The 21,689-nt window shown below is 44.6% G+C and overlaps 1 protein-coding gene across 2 annotated transcripts in view; it reads left to right on the plus strand.

Annotated features, from left to right (window-relative positions):
- The window catches only part of DAAM2 (dishevelled associated activator of morphogenesis 2), a 517,936-nt gene that overhangs the window by 427,400 nt on the left and 68,847 nt on the right, over positions 1 to 21,689 (plus strand). For both annotated transcript variants that reach the window (XM_069236334.1, XM_069236335.1), the window contains 4 exons: positions 10,367 to 10,451; positions 14,362 to 14,468; positions 15,294 to 15,382; positions 16,745 to 16,913. In XM_069236334.1, the coding sequence (XP_069092435.1) occupies positions 10,367 to 10,451; positions 14,362 to 14,468; positions 15,294 to 15,382; positions 16,745 to 16,913 (450 nt within the window). The remainder of the gene's footprint in view (positions 1 to 10,366; positions 10,452 to 14,361; positions 14,469 to 15,293; positions 15,383 to 16,744; positions 16,914 to 21,689) is intronic.

A 21,689-nucleotide genomic window follows, 5' to 3' on the forward strand; every position in this document is an offset into this window, starting at 1 on the left:
CCAAGCAGGTTGAGCCACAGGAATCATGTGACACATGTGCTTGCCCATGTTGCTGTCTAGTACTGAGCTCTGTTCAGGGCTTTGCCATCTTCTGGGCCAGCAAGCGGTCAGTCCTGGGCCTCAGCATCTCAGAAGAACTGAAAGAATTGACCTGACTTTTTGTCTGTAGACTGGACTAGTGAGTCCACTCCTCATCTCTAGCTCTTCTACCCCCCCTTTCCCCACACACTGGTATTCCCGGAAGAACAGAGAACGACTGCTAGTTCCTGGTTCTGTGCACAGGTGGGATGCCTGTAAGGACAGTGAATGACTGCTAGTCCCTGGTTCTGTGCACAGGTGGGATGCCTTTAAGGGCAGTGAATGACTGCTAGTTCCTGGTTCTGTGCACAGGTGGGATGCCCGTAAGGGCAGTGAATGACTGCTAGTTCCTGGTTCTGTGCACAGGTGGGATGCCCGTAAGGGCAGTGAATGACTGCTAGTCCCTGGTTCTGCGCACAGGTGGGATGCCCGTAAGGGCAGTGAATGACTGCTAGTCCCTGGTTCTGCGCACAGGTGGGATGCCCGTAAGGGCAGTAATGACTGCTCGTTTCTGGTTCTGTGCACACGCGTGGGATGCCCATAAGGGCGGTGAACGACTGATAGTCCTTGGTTCTGCGCACGAGTGGAATGCCCATAAGGGCAATGACTGTCCTGTCTGGTTCTCTTCATGGGAAGAAGATTTGAGTGTTGCCCCTCATAAGAGGCCTAGTGACCGCTTTCTTTCATCATTTGCCTGAACAATTCTCTTCCTCACTGGAGAAGACCCCACAAGTTTTCTTTTTCAAACTTAGGCCCCCTGTACTTTAACTCTCACAATGCACAGAGCAGGGCGGTGTGTCGAGGAGGTGTAATAGCCCCCGCAGACCTGTTTTGTGGACCCCGTCTGGTCATGGCACGTGACAGGCCCCAAACTCCATGTCCTCGACCTCGGAAGCGCTGCTCAGTCCAGCAGTGGCTGCCAAAAGCCCCTGAGAGGTTAACGACTTGTTTAAATGCCAGGAGTGCTTCATTACAGAGAGCAGAAGGCCGCTCCTGATGCTCACCAGTTGTTCCACATTTTTTCTGCATTAACAAAACGTCCAGCGTGAACTGTCGACAGAAAGAAGCTGCTCTGTACAGAAAGGCACCTTCGCGCATGCGCGGATACAGATGGCGCGGCTCCTGCGCATGCGCGGATAGATACATAGCACCAGCTGCCTCCTGCGCATGCGCGGATCGATACCTTGACGGACGACAGATGGCGCGTGTTGCAGCACGTGGTTCCTCGAGCAAGCAGCCCATAAAGTGCTCTGCCAACAAGATACATGTCCAGGAACGGATTTGACAAATATGATTAAATATTCCATATGGACGACATAAAAACATTGCTGCTCAGGATTTCCTTCAGCTCTTTACAACTGGAGCTTTTGGCACTTAACTACTTCTATTTTTGTAATGTAAGCGCACTATTCGCTCTTCGCAGAGCCTGCTATATGTAAGCAGGGTCAGTAGTATTATGCGCCAGGAGAGGGCGTACTCATGCTGCAGGACTGAGTAAATTATGTGGCAAGAAAAGGGAAATAAAGGGACATAACGCTGCACATTTTGTAATAGTATTGGTTCATTATGTTGTTATTTTTAAACTTGGTAACACTGTCTTGGCAATGGTTGCACCTCATTAGTACCATCTTAATACCCTAATATAGCACTAAGCAACAGAAAGGTAATCAGTCCAGCTCTGCAAAGGGCTATCCACTGCGCTGCAACACGTGCTGCTGCGCTTTTAGTAACTTTTGAACCGTTTGAGCTAGAAATGTTTTTTAGGGTAAAATCTGCAGATTATGCAGCAAATGATGGATTATGTGGCAAATCTATAAATATGTAAAAACCGCTGTGGCTGCACAGTCGCATAATCCCAGTGGTCCTGTATGTAAGAGACTGAACTCATGCCAAGAAGGTTGCAACACAATCAATCAATCTTTTGTAGAGCGCAACACTTTCACCCCCAGGGGTATATGGGTGCTGAGGTTGCGGCAACTGCGTTAAAAAGCCAGGTCTTGAGTTGCTTTCTGAAGTCTGCCAGGACGGGTGCTGTTCGGAGGTGGAGGTCATTCCAGGCTCTGGCACCGATGTAAAAGAATGCGCGGCTCCTGCTGCGGGTGCGATGGATGCAGGGGACATGTGCAAAGCCAAGTGAAGTGGAGCGCAGGTGTCTCGAGGGAAGATGGAAGTTCAGTCAGTGGTTGAGGTAGGATGGTCCAAGTATGAGGAGGGCTTTGTAGGCGTGTGTGAGCATCTTGAACTGGCATCTTATTTGGGCAGGTGGGGAGTGATGTGGGTCCACTTTGAGAGGTCCAGGAAGCGCCTGGCTGCCGCGTTCTGTATTGTCTGGAGTCTTCTGATGAGCTGGGAAGAGATACCGGTGTAGAGTGCGTGTTAGAAGAGATGCTAAGGATTGTGTCTTGTTGTCATGAAGTTCACACCGCAGTCTGCCAGTGTTGTCCAGGTGTGAGTCCTGAGTATGTCAGATCATCACCCCTTCCTGAAAGTGTGCCAGGTGGTACAGTACTCTGGTGCCACCCTGCCATCCACCTGACACTTGTCCGCAGTATTTGTTTTCTTCAGGTGATAGGGGTGTGTGTGCCCTTAGGGCAGCCCCAGCTGCGAGCTCGCTCCTGCCCTCGGTGCTGTGCATTAATGAATGATGAAGTGGATATTTGAAGCAGCCGCTCCATCTTTCACTGAACCCACAGCACCTGCCCTTCACTTAAAAAGGTGGACTGAGATCACTCCTTGCAGGTGGGTGCAATGAGTGACTGGGGGTGTGAGGGGCATGTAGAAAGCCTCCTTCCCCTTGCCAGAGGGGCACCCTAAGGAAACACCCTGGGTGCGCAACACCTCTTCGTGGTGCACAATCAGTCAGTGGCGTAACAAAAGCAGCCGCAGCCACGGAGCTACAGGGAGGACCCCGAGTTCCAGGGGCCCCCTCTGGCCCTGTGCACGGGTGGGAGGCCCCCTGGCCTGAGAGCTCCTGAGTGGGTCCGGAGGGTGAGGGGCTCCTTCCATATACTTTGCTGGGGGCCCCCCTCAAGTTTTGTTGCACCACTGCAGTCAGTGCCCCTCCTGATGGCCTTTATTACTTCGTGTCTGTGTTCATAATACTGTACAGGCAAAGTATTTTTCGCATTTTCATGGGGCCACGTCCCAATTCATATGAGGCAACGCTCTCTTAAGACTGCACAATCTCTATATGTGCGGCAGCTGTATATGTAGCACCATTGGTCCCTTCCATAATACAAATGTGCCCCGACCGGGCAGAAAATGGGATCCGATGACCTTTGTGCCCCCAGGACACTATTTTTCATTCTCCCCCAGGTAGGGTTGTCCAGGTCGCAGACATGGCGAGGGTGACCTCACTTCTTCTTGGCCTCCATGACATGCCGGGGAGTGATATTTCTACTACATAATGCAGCAGCTAGCTTAATTTTCAGGTGTTCCTGATCTTTTTCTCCTTAGTTAAGAGGCTTTTCAATTCCTGCCTCCTCGAGGAACCTCGGTGAGAACCCCAGAGGGTTGGCCAACAGTGCGTGGGGCCCATAACCTGTCACGGTGAGGTGTTCTAATTGGCCTACTAACATTCACCTTTGGTTCCCTGATGTCCAATCATGATCTGTGCTCTTCACCACTAGGCCTACCGGGTGCATTGGCAGCTTGGAGACCAACACATCTTCAACTGCGTCATTACCCGTCAGGCAAACTGGATAATCATCACACAGGGCTCTTTCACTCTAGCGCTCAGGTTACCGTCCTAGCTCTCACCAGCTGTTTCAGATTGAAGTGGACTTTGCACAAATCCCTGTGGTTAATTCCTCCTTTGTTTAGTCGAAGCTGTCATGTCTACGCAGTCCAATGGCTGGATGAATTGCTTCTCACTCGTCTAATGTTTTTGTTGAACTAACACGTGGAAAGAACAAAACTTACACGGTAGGTCTTAGAGCAAGGCTGTATGAGCCCGATCATGAGCAGATGCCGGCCTGGCCTTAGGGACGGGATGAGGGATTTCTCACAATATACACGATGGCAGATGCAGGTTTCTAGTCGTCCGTGGCACGATGCTCTCACGAGGTCTACACTTGGACTTTTGGTCTAAACATAGACGTCATCTCTATGTTTAGACTTCAGGTCTGAAGTTAGACTTCAGGTCTAAGTTCAGACTACAGGTCTGAAGTTAGACCTCAGGTCTAAATTTGTACTTTTGGTCTGAAGTTAAACTTCAGGTCTAAGTTTACCTTTGTGAATCGGGACCTGAGTTGTAAAAATCAAGTTAGCCTGATATGAAGGCCCTGGCAACCCCAACTCTAAGTGGGAAGTTCAGAAAGAGGAGAGGTTTATTTAACCTCCTTTGGAAGAAAAGGAAGGTTTTCATACTTGAGAGAATTTGGAAGTCAAGATAAACCTTTGAGGGAAAGGTGAAGCCAAGGGGGTGGTCCCTAAAGATAGTGGCCAGAGTGTCTAATCCCATTTATTAATCTTGCTGAAGATGAGGCGTACTTCCATTTAGCTGAGATTAAGCTAAAATAATAGATGGCAAAGTAGGGTACTGTGGAGATCAGGGGGACTCTTGCTGGGTGTGCTTGGGAGATGCAAAATATGCCACATGTTGGTTGCATAAAAGTAAGTTTTTATGATGAATACTCAAAGTACGTACACCTGCTGGGCCCAGGGTATGCTAAACAGCAAGGGGTATGGAATAGCCCTCTAGGGGGCACCTTATGAAGTGGTTTATCTTCTCATTGAAAAAAATATTAACCTGCGTTTGGCCTGTGAGAAAGGATGCTATCCAACCTGGAAGAGACCACCCCAGTGTCCAAAGTGGACAATGTGCGTAAAAGTATCATGTGGTCAAAGGTGTTGAAGGCGGCCGCGAGGTCCAGTAGGATTAATACTCCACTGTGACTGTCGCCCACCATGAATCCGAGCTCATCAGTGACTGGTGTCACCATCAGTTGGTGCATGTGTTAGTCCTGAATCCCGCAGACCTGCCTTCTCTTCAATAAACCTTTGCAGCTGGGAGGTGGCTACTTTCTCGGTCAGCTTGGCAACCACAGGCAAAAGGGTTACAGCTTCCCAGAATACTTACCACCTGTGAATGAGCTTTCCTTGATGAATTACTCCACTCTGGGTGCATACTGCTGCATTTTCGTGGATTGCCTTAGGAAGTGAACATGTGAGGTCACAGGTATTACTTCCTGGTACTATCCAAGTCCACATGCTCGTCCCACAATATGCTGGAGTCTGGGATATTGCTGTGTTTTGTGGAATTCTTTGTCACGTGCTCATCCACGTGCATTATTGCTGCTCCATAGTGGTACTTATTGTGGGCACGCGCACATTCTACAGCCAGCGACTCACGTCTATTTCCTGCAATATTTACAGCGAGTGCACGCGCACTCCATGCCCTTCTGGTGTTGATTTGTTTGCAATTTATGAACGCGCATTCCTTGGTGAGCTGAACTGCTGGTGACTGTGGTACTGCTAGTATTTTACATCTATAATATACTGTTATCACATTACCACCTTTCTAGCATTAAGACCCGTTTCGAGTACATACATCACAGAAGTTTAGTGGAGCCACCAAACACTGGCAAAAAACTAGAACTAGACGCTGCACAGTCTTCTCATCCTTTTATCATTCATCTATACCTATATAACCCGTCTCATCCTTTTATCATTCATCTATCCCTATAAAACCCTTCTCATCCTTTTATCATTCATCTAGACCAGGGATACTCAAAGTACGGCCCGCGGGTCTCATGCGGCCCCTCTGACCTTTACATGCGGCCCTTGGGGCAACAGGAGCACTGGGCAGCTGTTTGCTCGACTCCGCACTAACAAAAATATTAAATACACAGACAATAAATACTCACACAATCATTTATTTCAAACTTAATTGGTGTTAAAGAAAGGAAGTAACTAGGGACTCCTGCACTTAACTTTAGAAACGCCTTCATTTCTAAAGACATCTTGCAGCATAAGTGTAAAACTAAGACAGTCTCTTCAAAATTTAAAAAGTGTATTTAGTTAACATGCAGAACCTTTTCGTCTTAGTACAATTTATTTTATCAGTGCATTGAGATGTATTCATTTAAAAGTGATAGTTTTCAAACATAAATTTGGAAGTATAAATTTGGAAATATAAAGTTGGAAATATAAATTTGGAAACATTAATTATTTCCCTTACCCTGAGAACACCACCAATTGTAAATTAAAGAGGCAAGTCATTTGGGATGTGCACTTTATGGGTGGCCTGGGTTCCTATCATACATAAACAACATTATAGTTTATTAAATCAAACATAGAAGCAGGTTTTGTGCAGCACACACCATGAATCATGTATTTCGAGGTCATCTTAAATGTGATAATGCAGAAAAAGGAGGGAAAGTGACACTAAACAATTGCCTAGGATCACACAATTTGGAAAAGTGGGTAAGCCGGGATTAATTCCAGGTTTTCTGTTTTCCCATTGTTTATTTCAGCCACTTAGATGTATATCCTTTGCTTCCCCTACACCTACCTTGCCACCAATCCCCTAGCCACCCCACCCGACCGCCACTGCCCTGGCATCAATGCGGCCCCCAGGCACGTCACAGACCAAACGTTTTGGCCCCTGGGAAAATGTTTGTGAGTACCCATGATCTAGACCTATATAACCCTTCTCATCCTTTTACCATTCATCTATACATATATAACCCGTCTCATCCTTTTATCATTCATCTATCCCTATAAAACCCCTCTCATCCTTTTATCATTCATCTATACCTATATAACCCTTCTCATCCTTTTATCATTCATCCATACCTATATAACCCTTCTCATCCTTTTATCATTCATCCATACCTATATAACCCTTCTCATCCTTTTATCATTCATCTAGACCTATATAACCCTTCTCATCCTTTTATCATTCATCCAGACCTATATAACCCTTCTCATCCATTTATCATTCATCTATACCTATATAACCCTTCTCATCCTTTTCTCATTTATCTATACCAATATAACCCTTCTCATCCTTTTATCATTCATCTATACCCATATACTCCTTCTCATCCTTTTATCATTCATCTATACCTATATAACCTGTCTCATCCTTTTATCATTCAACTATACATATATAACCCTTCTCATCCTTTTATCATTCATCTATACCTAAATAACCCATCTCATCCTTTTATCATTCATCTATACCTATATAGCCCGTCTCATCCTTTTATCATTCATCTATACCTATATAACCCTTCTAATCCATTTATCATTCATCTATACCTATATAACCCTTCTCATCCTTTTATCATTCATCTATACCTATATAACCCGTCTCATCCTTTTATCATTCATCTATACCTATATCACCTGTCTCATCCTTTTATCATTCATCTATACCCATATACTCCTTCTCATTCTTTTATCATTCATCTATACCAATATAACCTGTCTCATCCTTTTATCATTCATCTATACCTATATAACCTGTCTCATCCTTTTATCATTCATCTATACCTATATAACCCTTCTCATCCTTTTGTCATTTATCTATACCTATATAACCCTTCTCATCCTTTTATCAGTCATCTATACATATATAAACCTTCTCATCCTTTTATCAGTCATCTATACATATTTAACCCTTCTCGTCCTTTTATCGTTGATCTATACCTATATAACCCTTCTCATGCTTTTATCGTTCATCTATACCTATATAACCCTTCTCAGACCTTTATCATACATCTATAAATCTATAACCCTTCTCATCCTTTTATCATTCATCTGGTAACTGTCTGTCTTCACCATTTCTCTCAGTTTCATGCTTTACTCCTTCTTATTCACCTGTTGTTCTTAATCCTCTTTTTGTTTCATTTGTCTCTCTCCCTGTTGCCCGGTATCTCCTTCCCCATTGTTGCAGACTATTTATCCCAGTAGTTCATCATTCTTGAGCTTGATTTATGTTTTTGATTTTCCATAGGGATATCTTAACTTTGACTGTGGAGTCTTTCTATTGTAAAGTATATGGAAAAGTAAAAAAAAAAAATGTAAACATATTTTATGTGAAATTCATTTTATACATTTATTTTAAATGTAGAGCAAAAATAAAAAAAAATGCTTCAGCACATTACCTTAATGTGAATTGAATCTTTATTTAATTTAATTATGTTAAATTAATATCTTTCTAAAGTTTAAATGAAAAAAATACCTAAAGTGCAAAATTTAGATTTGGTATTATTCTTAATGATTATCAAAATTAAAGTATAGAAATAATTAAAAGTCATTTAATTCTATTTTAATATAATTAAGGTTACGTTAGTTTATAAATTAAAAAAGGTTGATCATTTCTGCTATAGTTAAATAATAAATGTTTTATTTTTAGATGTTTCTTATATTTATTTATATTTGCAAGATTTTTTACGTGATTTAATTTAACATTATTTCCTATGGGGTTTTATTTTAATTTCCTACCTCCATTATTTTCTATGGGAGTGTGTTTCAGTACCAGTGGGTGGTCTCGTGTGGTGCTGGAATTCCTCAGCTCCAAGCTGGACTAATTTACTCCTGTTTTGGCTCCTTTTTGGCTGTAGTATCTTTAGAAGTGCAGTTTGTGAATAGCAATCGGCCTTCTCTTTTGTGGGCGGGTTCATGTCTTTTCCTAAATCCCTCACTAACCCTGCCTAAACCCTTCTAACTCCTCCCTGAACGCCTCTCATGTAGTATTAAGTATGCTCCTTTTCCAGCCACCACCCCTGCTCCCTCCCACATTTGCTAAGTAGTAAACTCATTTTGTGAGGATCTCCCCTTAGGAAAGATAGGAGAGGTAGATGTGGAAATTTACATTCGTAGGTCTGTGAATAACATTTTGTAGTACTTTCATAGTACCGTTTTAGTACTACAAAATGCAGTTTGTGGATAAGCCACAGAGAGTTTGCCTCAGCTTCTCTATGAGTAACTATGGCTTTTGCCTGCAGAAATATCTACACATTTGGTGGAGATAGCAAGTTGTAAATGGTTTTTCCATCAGCAAAATTCCATGAGTCCAGCTACAGAGAATCCAGCTAGGTTCTGCGGGCATTAAGACTTCTTGAGTATCAGAACTGAGTGGCACACAATCAGTCTTTGAGTCCCACGTGTCGGACAGTCAGATTCCACGAAGAAACACTCCCTGAGATGTAATGAAATGAGAACTTGGAGATGCAGAATTCAGCACCCTCTTTCTAAATCATGTTTTCATGCATAGTAACATTCACATATTGAAGGCAACTGTGGTTTGGATTTTCCATTTTTTAGTAACAGCACTCCCACAGTATATACTTTAGTGATTTATTAGATGTTCCATTCCACAAACTGGGAAAACACAAGTGTTGGGGTGGGGACAATTAGCTACATCAGTTAGGAGACACTGTCCCCTGTGTGTCACATGACTGGGCTTAACATTTAGGACATGATGAAATATTTGTCAGAAGGGGGAAGTTGCTCCCTCCTGGGAAAGGCCTGCCGCTGCCACAGACTTCCTATTGTAGCCGCAGGACAGAAGGGTATGTTGCCAGCATGCCACCATGTTCAAGGAGGTGGTGGTACTCCCACTTGAATTTGACCAGGGGCGTCAGAGGGTCTTGCCAGTTCTGGAGTGGTACAAGCTTGCCTTGCCTGTCCCTCCGGATGCCTCAGTGAATCATGGAAACTTGCGCTGACCCGCCGGGCATGCACAACACTATGGTGAGCTCCGTGCACGGTGGAGCGTCTTCTACTGCATGCGGCAGACTGCCGTCCACCATCTAGATACAACCAAGGGCTGACCCCTTCAGCAGTAACTAATTATTCCCTCAGTGTAAACAGTTCAGAGACAGAACATCGGAAACACAAATATTGTGTGGACAGAATATTGTATCAAAAATATCGAGGACAAGAGTATCGAGAAGGTAATTATAAATGTACTATTCTTAACTCCAGATTCACATATCTTGAAGATATTGTCAATCGTTCGTATATGTGGAGTTATATATAGCAAAACTCTACTTACCATAGAACATGACCATCATAATATTCTTGTCCTCAATTTTTTTGACACAATATTCTGTCTCACGATACTTGTGTTTCCGATATTTTGTCCAAACACTGTGTTAACTAAATGATTGCAACAAGAGTCTTATGTTAACAAACACTTAGATTGTCATATGTTGTGGTCCATCCATAGCGCTGGGATAAACACAGTAAAGAATCATATAAAATAAAATGTTATTTTAATGTTTTTGGTCTGAATGTATGCAACTAACGTAGCTCTTGACTTCCTCTCTGAAAGGCTAAAGCTGTCCAATGAAGAGATCAAGCGCGCCATCCTGGAAATGGACGAACAAGAAGACCTGGCCAAAGACATGCTGGAGCAGGTACGGGTGTCCCACGCGATGGGGCTGTCGGCTCCCGGCTGGTTGGAGTAGTCCGGAATGTTGCGTTATATTTCTTGTGATTTAGAATCGCTAACCTCTTGGCAAGGCACACCACGCTTTCTCTCTGTACTGGTTGGAGGTGTGATCCGCCTGTAATCATTTATGCATTCCTATGAGTGTTGCTTAGAGTGGCTGGACTTACTGTCGCCGATGTCATTTCAAGGACATCTTAGAGACGAGAGAAGCCCCCACGTATTGGTTGGGACTGACCTTCCTCTGAAGGATTTTGGGGGTGGGCTTTGCCACCAAAGAGCTTCTTGAAAAAATAAGGCCAAGCAATAGATTTTCAGGGCCATTTTCTTCCACATATGTTGGCCAGAAGACCATGGGCTGAAGAGACATCCTTGTAGAAAAGGTCGCAGGATATTTTAGAAGATCACACTCTACAGAGGAGCTCTGAAGCCTGAAATACATATATCTGCCCATCAGAGAACTAGCTGCCTGGAAGAGCTTGGAAGAAAAGCAGAAAAAGATGTGTTAGATTGATAAGTGGCACCCCTCTAATGAGTGCTATGTCAGGAGGCCTGGCTGACCTTGTATTTATACTTGTGAAATTTGTGACTTTCGCTGCTGCAAATTTCCACACAGTTTTTTCAGCCAGAGACTGGTTCGAGCCTAAAATGTCACGTGAGAGACATTTTGTCCTCAAACCAAACCTCACCCCAGCACTTCATGTGAAAACTTGAATGTGAGGTATGCCCCAAAGTTTAATTTTCATTCAAGATACCACAAAATTTCCTTCTGCATAGTTTTTCCAAAATGTCTTACAGACCTAAAGTAGGGCATGGCTTTTTACGGAAACTGCTCCACCACCAGGCAGCTGGGCACTGATTCCAGCAAATTGTGCATCAGCACAGGGTGATTTTACATTCATAATTTAACACTGTTGCAAAAGTGCTTGACACTAGTGCAGATTACATGACCTGCAGGTGTTAGATGGTGCACAGAAGCCCCTCTTTGTACAGTTCCGGGGGGCCAGAGGATCAGACGAGGACTTGGTAACAAAGGAGGGTAAGAAAGGCAAAGGTGTTTCGAAGGAAAGAGTCGGGTGCATTCCCATGAATCCGCCAATGTGAACCTTTGCACCAATTTTGCACTGAGAAGCACGAGGGATTGTAAAATACTCCTGTGCAGGGCAGCACCTCAGCTCAAGTCTAGTCTTTATTTTTCCTGGTAGTTGATTAAATGACCCAGACTCTAGGAGTGGTGTGGGACACCAAGGGTAAAAATCTGCAGCGAGCCAGACGCCTTCCTCCCACGAAGGCTTCTCGCTGGTGTGGACGGTGCCTGCTGTTGCGTCCAATGTGAATAGCCCCTTGTGTGCTGGTCCACTCGATTGAATATGTCATTGTTTTGATTGTTTCTAAGTGAAATGACACAAACACACACTAACAAAGAGCCTGATGTGTGCGTAAAGGCTACTCGCGGATAACACTGGCACTATCAACGCTGTGATGTCTTCCCCTAACAAAGAAGCTGTTCTACTCTGGCGGGTCATCCGATGACCGATGCACTGTCCATTGGTGTGAGCAGGGCCTGGGTGTGTCGTGAAACATGGCAGTCGGTGTTAGCCACAGTGGCACACGCAGCGAGTAGATCATCTGTTTGTGAGAAGGGGTGTGAGGGCACACAAACAAGGTCTTGCTAAAGGACAAACAGGGTGGAGGCCCCAAAAGACCCAGCAAGCACTTAAGTGGAACCCCACTGTTCATTCCCTTCTCGGTTAGCACAGCCTTGCCATCAGAGCTCAGGCTTCTGAAGATGGGGCTCCAGGGGCTGCTATTGATGCATTGACTGTTGCAGGCAGGGGGTGGGTGGTCTCCATCAGAGAGCTCTTGCTTGCACTAGAATGTAGGCAGCTGAGGATGAGAGTTGGGGTTCAGGGAGCATAGCGCCCGTTTGAAGCCAGAGAGGGCTTCATAGAGTTGGGTGGAGGGTGGGATGGTGCTTTGTTTGCAGAAAACCTGGGCCCAAATTTAAGAGGGCCTAGCGCCAACTATCGCCACATTAGCATCACTATTTTTTACGCTAGTGTGGCGATAGTGTGGTGGAAACGCTGCACCATATTTACAAAGTGGCGCAATGCTTGCATTGCTCCACTTTGTAAACCCGTGCACCACATTATGCCTGCGCCAGGCATAGTGTATGCAAGGGGGCGTTCCCCCATTAGGGGGCCCGCAAAAATGGCGCAGTGGAATCTATGAGATTCCACTGCGCCATTTTTTGCAGCATTTTTAGCGCCTGCACAGAGCAGGCGTTAAAAGGAGGCGCACCATTATTTATTTTGCAGGATTAGCTCCAAAATGTTTGGCGTGACTTCTCCAAAGTACAACAATAGCGTCAAAAATTATGATGCTATTGCCCTTAACCTGCGCCATGGTGCGCCGTATGTTAAATATGGCACACATGGTGGCATTGGGGGGCGCAAGGGACCGCAAAAAAAGTGGCGCTTCATAATATGAAGCGCCACTTTTGTTAAATCTGGGCCCTGGTTTCCATATGTGGCTCTTTGAATCCTGGGTGTGGTCAGAATTTTGTCTGCTGCCGAGTGGGGTGACCCAGCACTCGCACAGACATGATCACGCTTTTCACCATTGGGCTGAATTGTCTCCTGTAGCCGGGAGAGAGACCCCAGAGGGTGATGCGTCCTGTCCCAGATTTGTGAACCAGTCGCCAGTCAGCCCACATTGTTGTGGATAAGTTCCGCTCGACTCCTACTTTCAGCAGGCCCGACTGTGGACTAATGCCATAGTGCTTCGAGGGGGAGGGCATGGTAGGGACTGATGTTTGGGCTCCCAGAAGGACACTAGCACCTGGATGTTCCTGGATGTCTCTCCGAGCTGGTGGGTCCAGGTGAGATGGACTGTAAAGCTTCAAGATGTCATTTCCTGGGTGGATGAACCAAGCAGGATCCAGAGGAGGCCCCTTCCACCCAAGGCTTAATTTGAGGTCTTGGTTGCAGGTGGGGCCCACCAGCACTTCTTTTTGGAGTTTGATCCAGAGCAAGGGAGAGAAAAACACAAAAGCTGGGGAGAAGGAGGAACAGGAAGACAGTGACAAAGAAAGAAGGGAGAACAAGAACCTGCAGGACTGAGATAAGAGGTGTCTGGTGGTGGATTAAAGAAGCATGAGGTAGAATCAAGGCTATGCCTGCCTTGGTATTCAGCAGCTCGAGCTTCGATATCGTTGGCTGCGGGCTTCTGTGCAAAACTTTGGGCCCCGGCATGTACCGTTTTACAAATCAGGCACTGGCCTGTGGTGCATGATTCTTCCAATGGGCCAAAGAAGCTCCAGAAGACACCCTGTTCCCTATGAGTGAGCAAATATCCCAAGAGGTCAAGCAGGGTTCAGAGGATACCACCTATCTCCCTGAGGGGCACAATCATCCCAAGAGGTCAAGCAGGGTACAGAGGATACCACCCGTCTCCCTGAGGGGCACAATCATCCCAAGAGGTCAAGCAGGGTACAGAGGATACCACCCATCTCCCTGAGGGGCACAGTCATCCCAAGAGGTCAAGCAGGGTGCAGAGGATACCACCCATCTCCCTGAGGGGCACAGTCATCCCAAGAGGTCAAGCAGGGTTCAGAGGATACCACCTATCTCCCTGAGGGGCACAATCATCCCAAGAGGTCAAGCTACTCCCAGAGTATTCCTTGAGGAACAAAATATTTTCAAGAGGCCGAGCAGGGTCCAGAGTCTTCCTTCTTACAATGGATCTATAGGGTTGAATCTGCTAAAAATAATTGCAAATACATTTCTGTCTCCTGGATCTCACTCCTGCTGGTTTTGAGTTGAACACTCCTTAAGGCTTCTGTGATTTTTTTTTTACTCTGCTTCTCTGTGTTTCAGCTTTTGAAGTTTGTTCCCGAGAAGAGTGACATTGATCTTCTGGAGGAGCACAAGCACGAGATCGACCGCATGGCTCGGGCCGACCGCTTCCTCTACGAAATGAGCAGGTACTTACAGAAAAGTATTCCAGGGCAGCCCCATCGAAAGGGGACCACACGTCTGACCACAGTACACTCTGATCCTGGCAAGGCTGGGCTATTCAAGGCTCAATCAAGCTGGCATCACACTCGGTCCAGGCACATCTTTGGGATTTAGCACAGAGCTCCACACACCGACATATTGATATTAAAATAGGACAGTAGTCCAGACCATTATTTATTAGGCACCTGAATTTATTAGACACATCACTCTGGCAATAGACAATTGCGTGACAAGAGATTCTAGCAAAATGGTGAGTGAGTGTAAGGCGAGAAGATGGAAACTTTGAGCCTGATTTATAACTCAGCGGACGGGTTACTCTGATACAAGAGTAACAGATATCCCATCCCCCGAAACCTAAATCCCATAATATTCTATGGAATTTAGATTTCGGCGGGTAGGATATTCGACGGAGTAACCTATCCACCGAGTTCTAAATCAGGCCCTTTATTCCTAAATATACAACAAGCATGGCATTTGGGGGGTGGGGGTCTGTATTTAGACATGTCACATAATCAGTGTGTGGCAGCTAGACGGGCACGGCTTGTAGATGTTGAGCCAGACAGATGGACCTTTGTAGGGGGCATACCTAAAGTAGTGGTTTGTTGATGGCTAGGGGTGCATGAGAGATTCAGAGGTGCCAGTGTGAAGTGACCTACAGGTTCCACACTGGACATCATGGTGTGAAACATGCAGGAGCGGAGGCGTACTCACGACTGCCGCAGAACCTCCATCAGTGGCTGGTGGTCTTCAGAGCGAGGACCCCTCACATCCTTTCTCTGTCGTTTTTTCAGGATTGATCATTACCAGAATCGACTGCAGGCTCTGTTCTTTAAGAAGAAGTTCCCTGAACGCTTGGCGGAGTCGAAGCCTAAAGTGGAAGGTGAGTCACGTTGTCGGCTTTAATGCGCTACATGCAGCCAGGGCTGAGAAGAGTGGGTGGAAATGAAGATTACCACTGGTGGTAAATGGGGAAGTAACGTACCACCCATAACAGAAAGGGGAAATACTGGCTGAAGATTGAAAACACACTTCCTGGAACACCACCGGCATTCATTAAAGTAATAACATGTACTTATTTCTGATCTGGGCTTGACTGAAGCAAAATCTAGACCCAGGTGAGTGAATACTCATGGCTCACTGAGGTACTGGCAAAGGAATATTTATTTGCTCCAGGGTTCCCTATTTCTTCCCCTTCTGTTAACTATTCAATTCTGATGTTATATATTCTCACAATGCACTCCTCTGAGCTGCTGAAAAGAGAAGCATTGTGTGTTCTGCTGACGTCATTGTTTCTGCTGGAAGGAGTTGACATTTTATTTACCAGTGTAATAATGCCGTAATGCCACCTGTAATACGGAATGATAACACCATGGAGGATGGTAGTCTCAGCCAAGCGGCATATTCCATCATAAGTCATAGGTCCTCATTTAGAGGTGAGTGGTAACAGGGCGTCCACCAACAATCATGGGATGTCCTGTCCCTCAACCTTGTCGATTTGCCACCACACTTAGCGGGAGGGAAATACGGCTGTCCTGAAGGCGGAGCTCCTCCTGAAACCAGGATCTATCAGGGGAAATGGCTTGGAAGGATTGCCCTGTTGAGGGCGGCCACTCTTAGGACATTCTCACAATTTTTCTTCTCTTTAGGAGCACCATACCAGGTACACCATTTCAGAGCAGCAAATACACTGAAACCCTCCATACACTGGAAGAAATCCCCCAACGTATCTCTCTGTGATAGGCTGTTTTTGCAAAAACAATAAATTGACGTCTGGTCTCCCAAACCAATCGCCAATCAGCATTAAATAGTTTCACTAACATTGTTCTTGCTGTCTCAGCAAAAGCACATTTCGCGAATATTTCCCATCAGTTTGACAGTGAACTATTACTTTGGGCAAATCTTAAATTAATCCAACAGTTAATATTGGACATTTGTATTTCACTGGCTGATGTTTAAACATATTTGGATAGAATACCTCTGAAAATAGTGCAACTGCTGGCAACATGGCAGAGACAACCAGTCCTCTTTCTGTTTCTACTATAACTGAAGCTCACATTTCTTTTTGAGTCCTGCAGGTACAATGTGGGTGTCCCTTGCTTGCGAGGCGATGCCAGCACGCGCGCTGATGCCTCTTAGACTCCCATGGCAGTGATGCTGTGCGGCCCGTCACCCGGGTTGTTCTTAGCTCAGGCTGGGCCTCATTCTTCGCTCTCTTTACACCGCCTCCTTGTCTTGTTTCCAGCTCTTCTACGGGCCTGCAGGGAGCTCACCCGCAGCAAGCGCTTGAAGCAGCTGCTGGAGATCGTGTTGGCCTTTGGGAACTACATGAACAAAGGCCAAAGAGGCAACGCCTACGGCTTCAAGGTCTCCAGCCTGAATAAGATTGCCGACACCAAGTCCAGCATCGACAGGTAAGGCCTGAGAGCCAGAGCCTTGTGTCCTTCAGCCGACGCGTCACTTCTGCTCAGGCAGAGTCCAGTTCGCGAAGAAGCCTTTATGGCAAGCATAAGCAGAATGGCATGAGATCACGTTGGCATCATTGTGTTGATAATGACATGTATTTGACTATTATTAGCAATTACTTTGTTCTGTTTTGGTTATGTTTATCATTATAAAGGAAGATAATCAAATGTCATTATAATTTTGATGGTTGATATGATTCGTCTCTACTGTATACCCGCCGCTTAACAGATGAATAACACCATTGCAAGGATTCAAGAACCTCAGGCAATATCACATTATGCCCTGAAGATGCTCCCTATTCCTAGTAATAAGGTCTGTATCGAGGCCATTTGTTGTAATCTGGCTCCCTCTAATGGACATTTGTGGTAGCACCATAAGGCAGCTGTTTTCAATGGCCTTAATGTAGCACCGGCCCTTCAGATAAAACAGCACATTTAATTTGGCTACTACAAGTGGGAAGAGGATAATGCAGTTCCTCCCTTCGAACATTATTGGATTGGACAGGCACGACAGACATGGGATGTTTTAATCGTTAAAAATCTTCTGGTGTCTTGGGAATATTTTTGAAGGTAACTTGTGCATCTCAATCTCTGCAGGCAGTATTTTGACAAAAGTATTTTGTCATCATGAGGATTCCAGTTACTTTTTGACTTCCAAATGCACAATAGGGGAAGTCTGTTCCTTCTTATGGTCATGATAAGAATTTGGGGGGGTCCAGTAGGGTTTGATGGGACATTTTGCAGCTACGCTGTCCGACCAAACGCACAGTTCCCGTGCCTTATTTGGAGTCAAGGCAACTGCCTTGTTTCTGATTTCGGAACCTCAGCTGACGGGCTGTCTGAAACAGGCAAGACAGATGCTGGGCAGTGGAATGAAGGCCTACCCTATTTATGGTCAGTCTACTGATGTTGTTTTTAGGTCTCCACTACAGGCAGCTTTAGCTGTCTATAGGCAGACTTAGGGCCAGATTTGAGAAAAGTGGTGCTAAGCCCAGTGCAGCGCCACTTTTCTTACACCCCTTGGTGCCTCCCTAATGCCACCCTGTGTACCCCGTATATAAGATACGGCGCACCATGAGAGTAGTTAGGGGAACTAGCGTCAAACTTTTTGACACTAGTTTAGAGCTTTGCAGGATTAGCGTACAAAATTTGGACACGAATCCTGCAAAACCCATTGAGGCCCATTGTAAACAATGGTGTGACTCCTTTTAATGCATGCTCTGAGCAGGCGTTAAAAGTGCTGAAAAAATTACGCAAAGAAATCTTTTAGATTTCTTTGCAACATTTTTTTGGCCTCTCCTAACGGGGGAACAGCCCCTTTGCATACATTGTGCCTGGCGCAGGCATAACATAGTTCAAAAGTTTACAAAGTGGCACAATGCACACATTGTGCCACTTGGTAAATTTGGCGCAGCGATTTTAGCCACGTTGGGCCACATTAGCGTAAAAAAATGACACTAATGTGGTGCAAGGAGGCACTAGGGGCTCTTAAATCTGCCCTTAATGTTTCCACTATACATGTAGTGGGCTTTGGATTAGCTACTTGCTCATGATTGGATGGTTTTGTTGTCTGTCTCTGTTGCGCGCTGCTGATTCGATGCCTTTCCTGGCTGTTCTTGCCTTTGTCCATCCCACGCCCATTCTGGTCTCAGAGGGTTCTGATTGGATGAGTAGGCTCCTATCCACTGCTCTTGTTTTTTATATTTTAATTTCAGCGCTACATCGCCGTGCATCTGTTTCTTTGCTCTCTCTCCCAAGTTTTTGCTTTCTCTCCCTCTTTGCTCTCCTCATGCCCCATTCCCCAATGTTTTCCACCCTGTTCCCATGCTGGCTCCCAAACTGCTGCCCATGTTGAACAGAAATGTTTAAAAATGTTTCTTATTTTTATGTTTTATGTGAGCTCGACATCAGCAAAGTGCCACTGGCCTGTTTGCATAAATTTTTTGCTTCATGTCACTTAATTTTCTTTTTTCAAATACATTTTAAAGTACCATTTTAACATGGCTGCCCACCAAATGTCTGTGTGAAGCACAATGCATGTGCACGCAGTGTCTGTGGGTCACGACACATGCATGTGGAACTTTGGGTTTTGTTTAGTACAAAACTGATTTCAAAATTGCCAGCCATGCATACTCAGTGTCTTGATGCATGTGCATTCATGCATTTGGCAAAAACCTTGGCAAAGTCGAGAGCTATTAGCTTTGCCAATGCTTGTTTCCTGTCAGCAAACACCATGACAGGCACAGCAGTCACAAATAGGAAAATAAAGCAATGGATCCCTTGCCTAGGAAGAAAACTCCCTGTGTGGTTGGTAGGGCTATACTGGTGGGGATTTATTGATTTGATGGGTGATCCTCTGCTGTGCTAGCAGAGGGAGGCGACTGAATAACTATTACTTGGTGGGGTCGCCACTTTCTATGTAGGTACGGGGTCTCCTTTAATTTAATGGAGGATTAAAAGGGGAGGCTCCCGAAGCATCTCTCTGCTGATGTTCCAATTGTATTATATTCAAAAATTATTTATTGCCATGGTGACAATCCATTTGTGAGAGGGGGCATGAGGTAACTCTGGAAAGAAAGCAACTCAATGTACCAAGCTTACTAAGTTTATTAAAACGTTTGGATTTTGACCTCTACTGGGGTCTACGATCTACATCATCAATACATGATAAATCCAACAGAACAATGTTAATAAAATCATTACTTAAAAGAAAAATAGGTCATCCATTTAATGCAATAACATTTCCTTAAAACAGTGGCAAAAAACTCTTATATAATTTATATATTTTAAAACAGATTTGTTAATTAGGCGGATTCTTGAGTAATTGCATCTGAGCTTGACATGTGTCCAATTTGCTTATTATTTATATTAAATATTTGATTCTAAGCTTCCTTAATGCTGGCCACAGATGCAGCTCTTGAAACAAATTATGAATTTCTGTTTGACAAAGATTACAGAGAGGAGAGTTAGAAGAGTTACTACTCCATCCAACTTTAAGGTTATTAAGATTCCTTACCATAATAAAATACCTAACATTATGGGAAATTCAGTAAGAGAGATCAGGCTGTACCGGCCAAATGGAATCTTAGATCATATGCTGTTTTACATTTTATCGAAGTGCATGCCCCATTTTTAAAGAATAACTTAACCGTGCAATTCGAGGTCTAAGGAATAATCAAAGATACTCTGGGAACCATGAAAGAACATCCATATTACAGTTCAAATATCCCAAGGCTCTTTTTAAATTTCTCTTTATAACCAGATAGTCCCTTAATTCCTTGACAAATCTTCCCTAAAGTGGGCCCTTCAAGATGAACTTGGTGCATGCAGAAGCATATACCGCCATCAAATTACGTTAGCAAAAGAAAACTTCTATTAGAAAGTCCATGCTCAAGTCTGAGCAATTGTGTTGGGATCAGAGAGCTTACCCAACAAAACTTTTTTTTAAATCTTTCCATTATAAGCATTAAGAAATTACCAGTTTGCAATTAGTGTATATTGTAAAGCAGAGCTTAATGTAGGAGGGGTTGTGTTTGTATCAATTTGTATTAGATGATTACAATGCCTTTTCCCCATAGAATAATAAAAATGCAGGAAGGAACTATTATGGGCCAGAGGTTTAGTGCCCAAATTTGTAAAGTGCAGTTTATCACTTCAGTTGGCGGAGAAGGTTCCACTATGTAGACATATTCTTTACAGTTTTCAGCTTTTTGTTGCCCAGTGCATCTCAATGTATTTGAATTGAAGACCCCTGAATCCAAATTTAAGAGGGCCTAGCGCCATTCCAACGCCACATTAGCGTCTTTTTTTACGCTAATGTGGCATTGGAAGGCCAAAAACACCCGCCATTTTAACAAAGTGGTGAAATGCTTGCATTGCGCCACTTTGTAACCCCTTGCGCCACATTATGCCTGCGCCAGGCATAATGTATGCAAGGTGGCGTTCCTCCGTTAGGGGGTGGGTGAAAAAATGTCGCAAAGAAACCTAAGAGATTTCTTTGCGTCATTTTTATTGGCATCTTTAACGCCTGCTCAGAGCAGGCATTAAAATTAGGCTCCCATTGTTTTCAGTGGGCCTCTGGGTGCTTTGCAGGATTAGCGTCAAAGTTTTGGCACTAGGCGCAGCTCCACTTTTCACAAATCTGCCCCGTGGTTCGCCAACAAGTACAACTAATCCTCCATAGAGATATGAGCCACATAATTTTAAACTGCGCTCCGCATATCTAGACACATGTGCTAGTGAAAAGATTTTTAATATATGTAATTGTAAATGTATTTATATTTAAATAGCGCTTACTACCCCTGACGAGGCGTCAAAGCACTTTTCGACGAGTAGCTCGCTACTTCGGAACCCAAAAGCATTAGTGGTGGATTAGTGTAGGGGAGTATGAGTTAATTTGAGCGGAGGACATACGAGTCTGTTAGTTGCATTCAGTAGACTAATGGAGGAATAGAAGAGGGAAGAATCTAGAAAATCTAGAAAGTGTTAATTGAGAGACCATAGTAGTGAGATGAGGTTTGGGATGAGTAAAAGTAGAGATGGAGGAGGGAAAAGTCTGTAGAAAGGAATGAAGGAGATCACAGTAGTAAAATTAGGTTTGGGATGAGTCAAAGGAGGGATACATGAGGGAAGAATTTAGTTGGGTTGTTTGGGTGATCATAGTAGCAAACTGAGGTACGTACTGTTGATCACCAAAAGCAACTGGTTCTCACTCTTTAGCTAATC

The sequence above is a fragment of the Pleurodeles waltl genome, chromosome 5 (genome assembly GCF_031143425.1).
Source record: "Pleurodeles waltl isolate 20211129_DDA chromosome 5, aPleWal1.hap1.20221129, whole genome shotgun sequence".
Classification (NCBI taxonomy): domain Eukaryota; kingdom Metazoa; phylum Chordata; class Amphibia; order Caudata; family Salamandridae; genus Pleurodeles; species Pleurodeles waltl.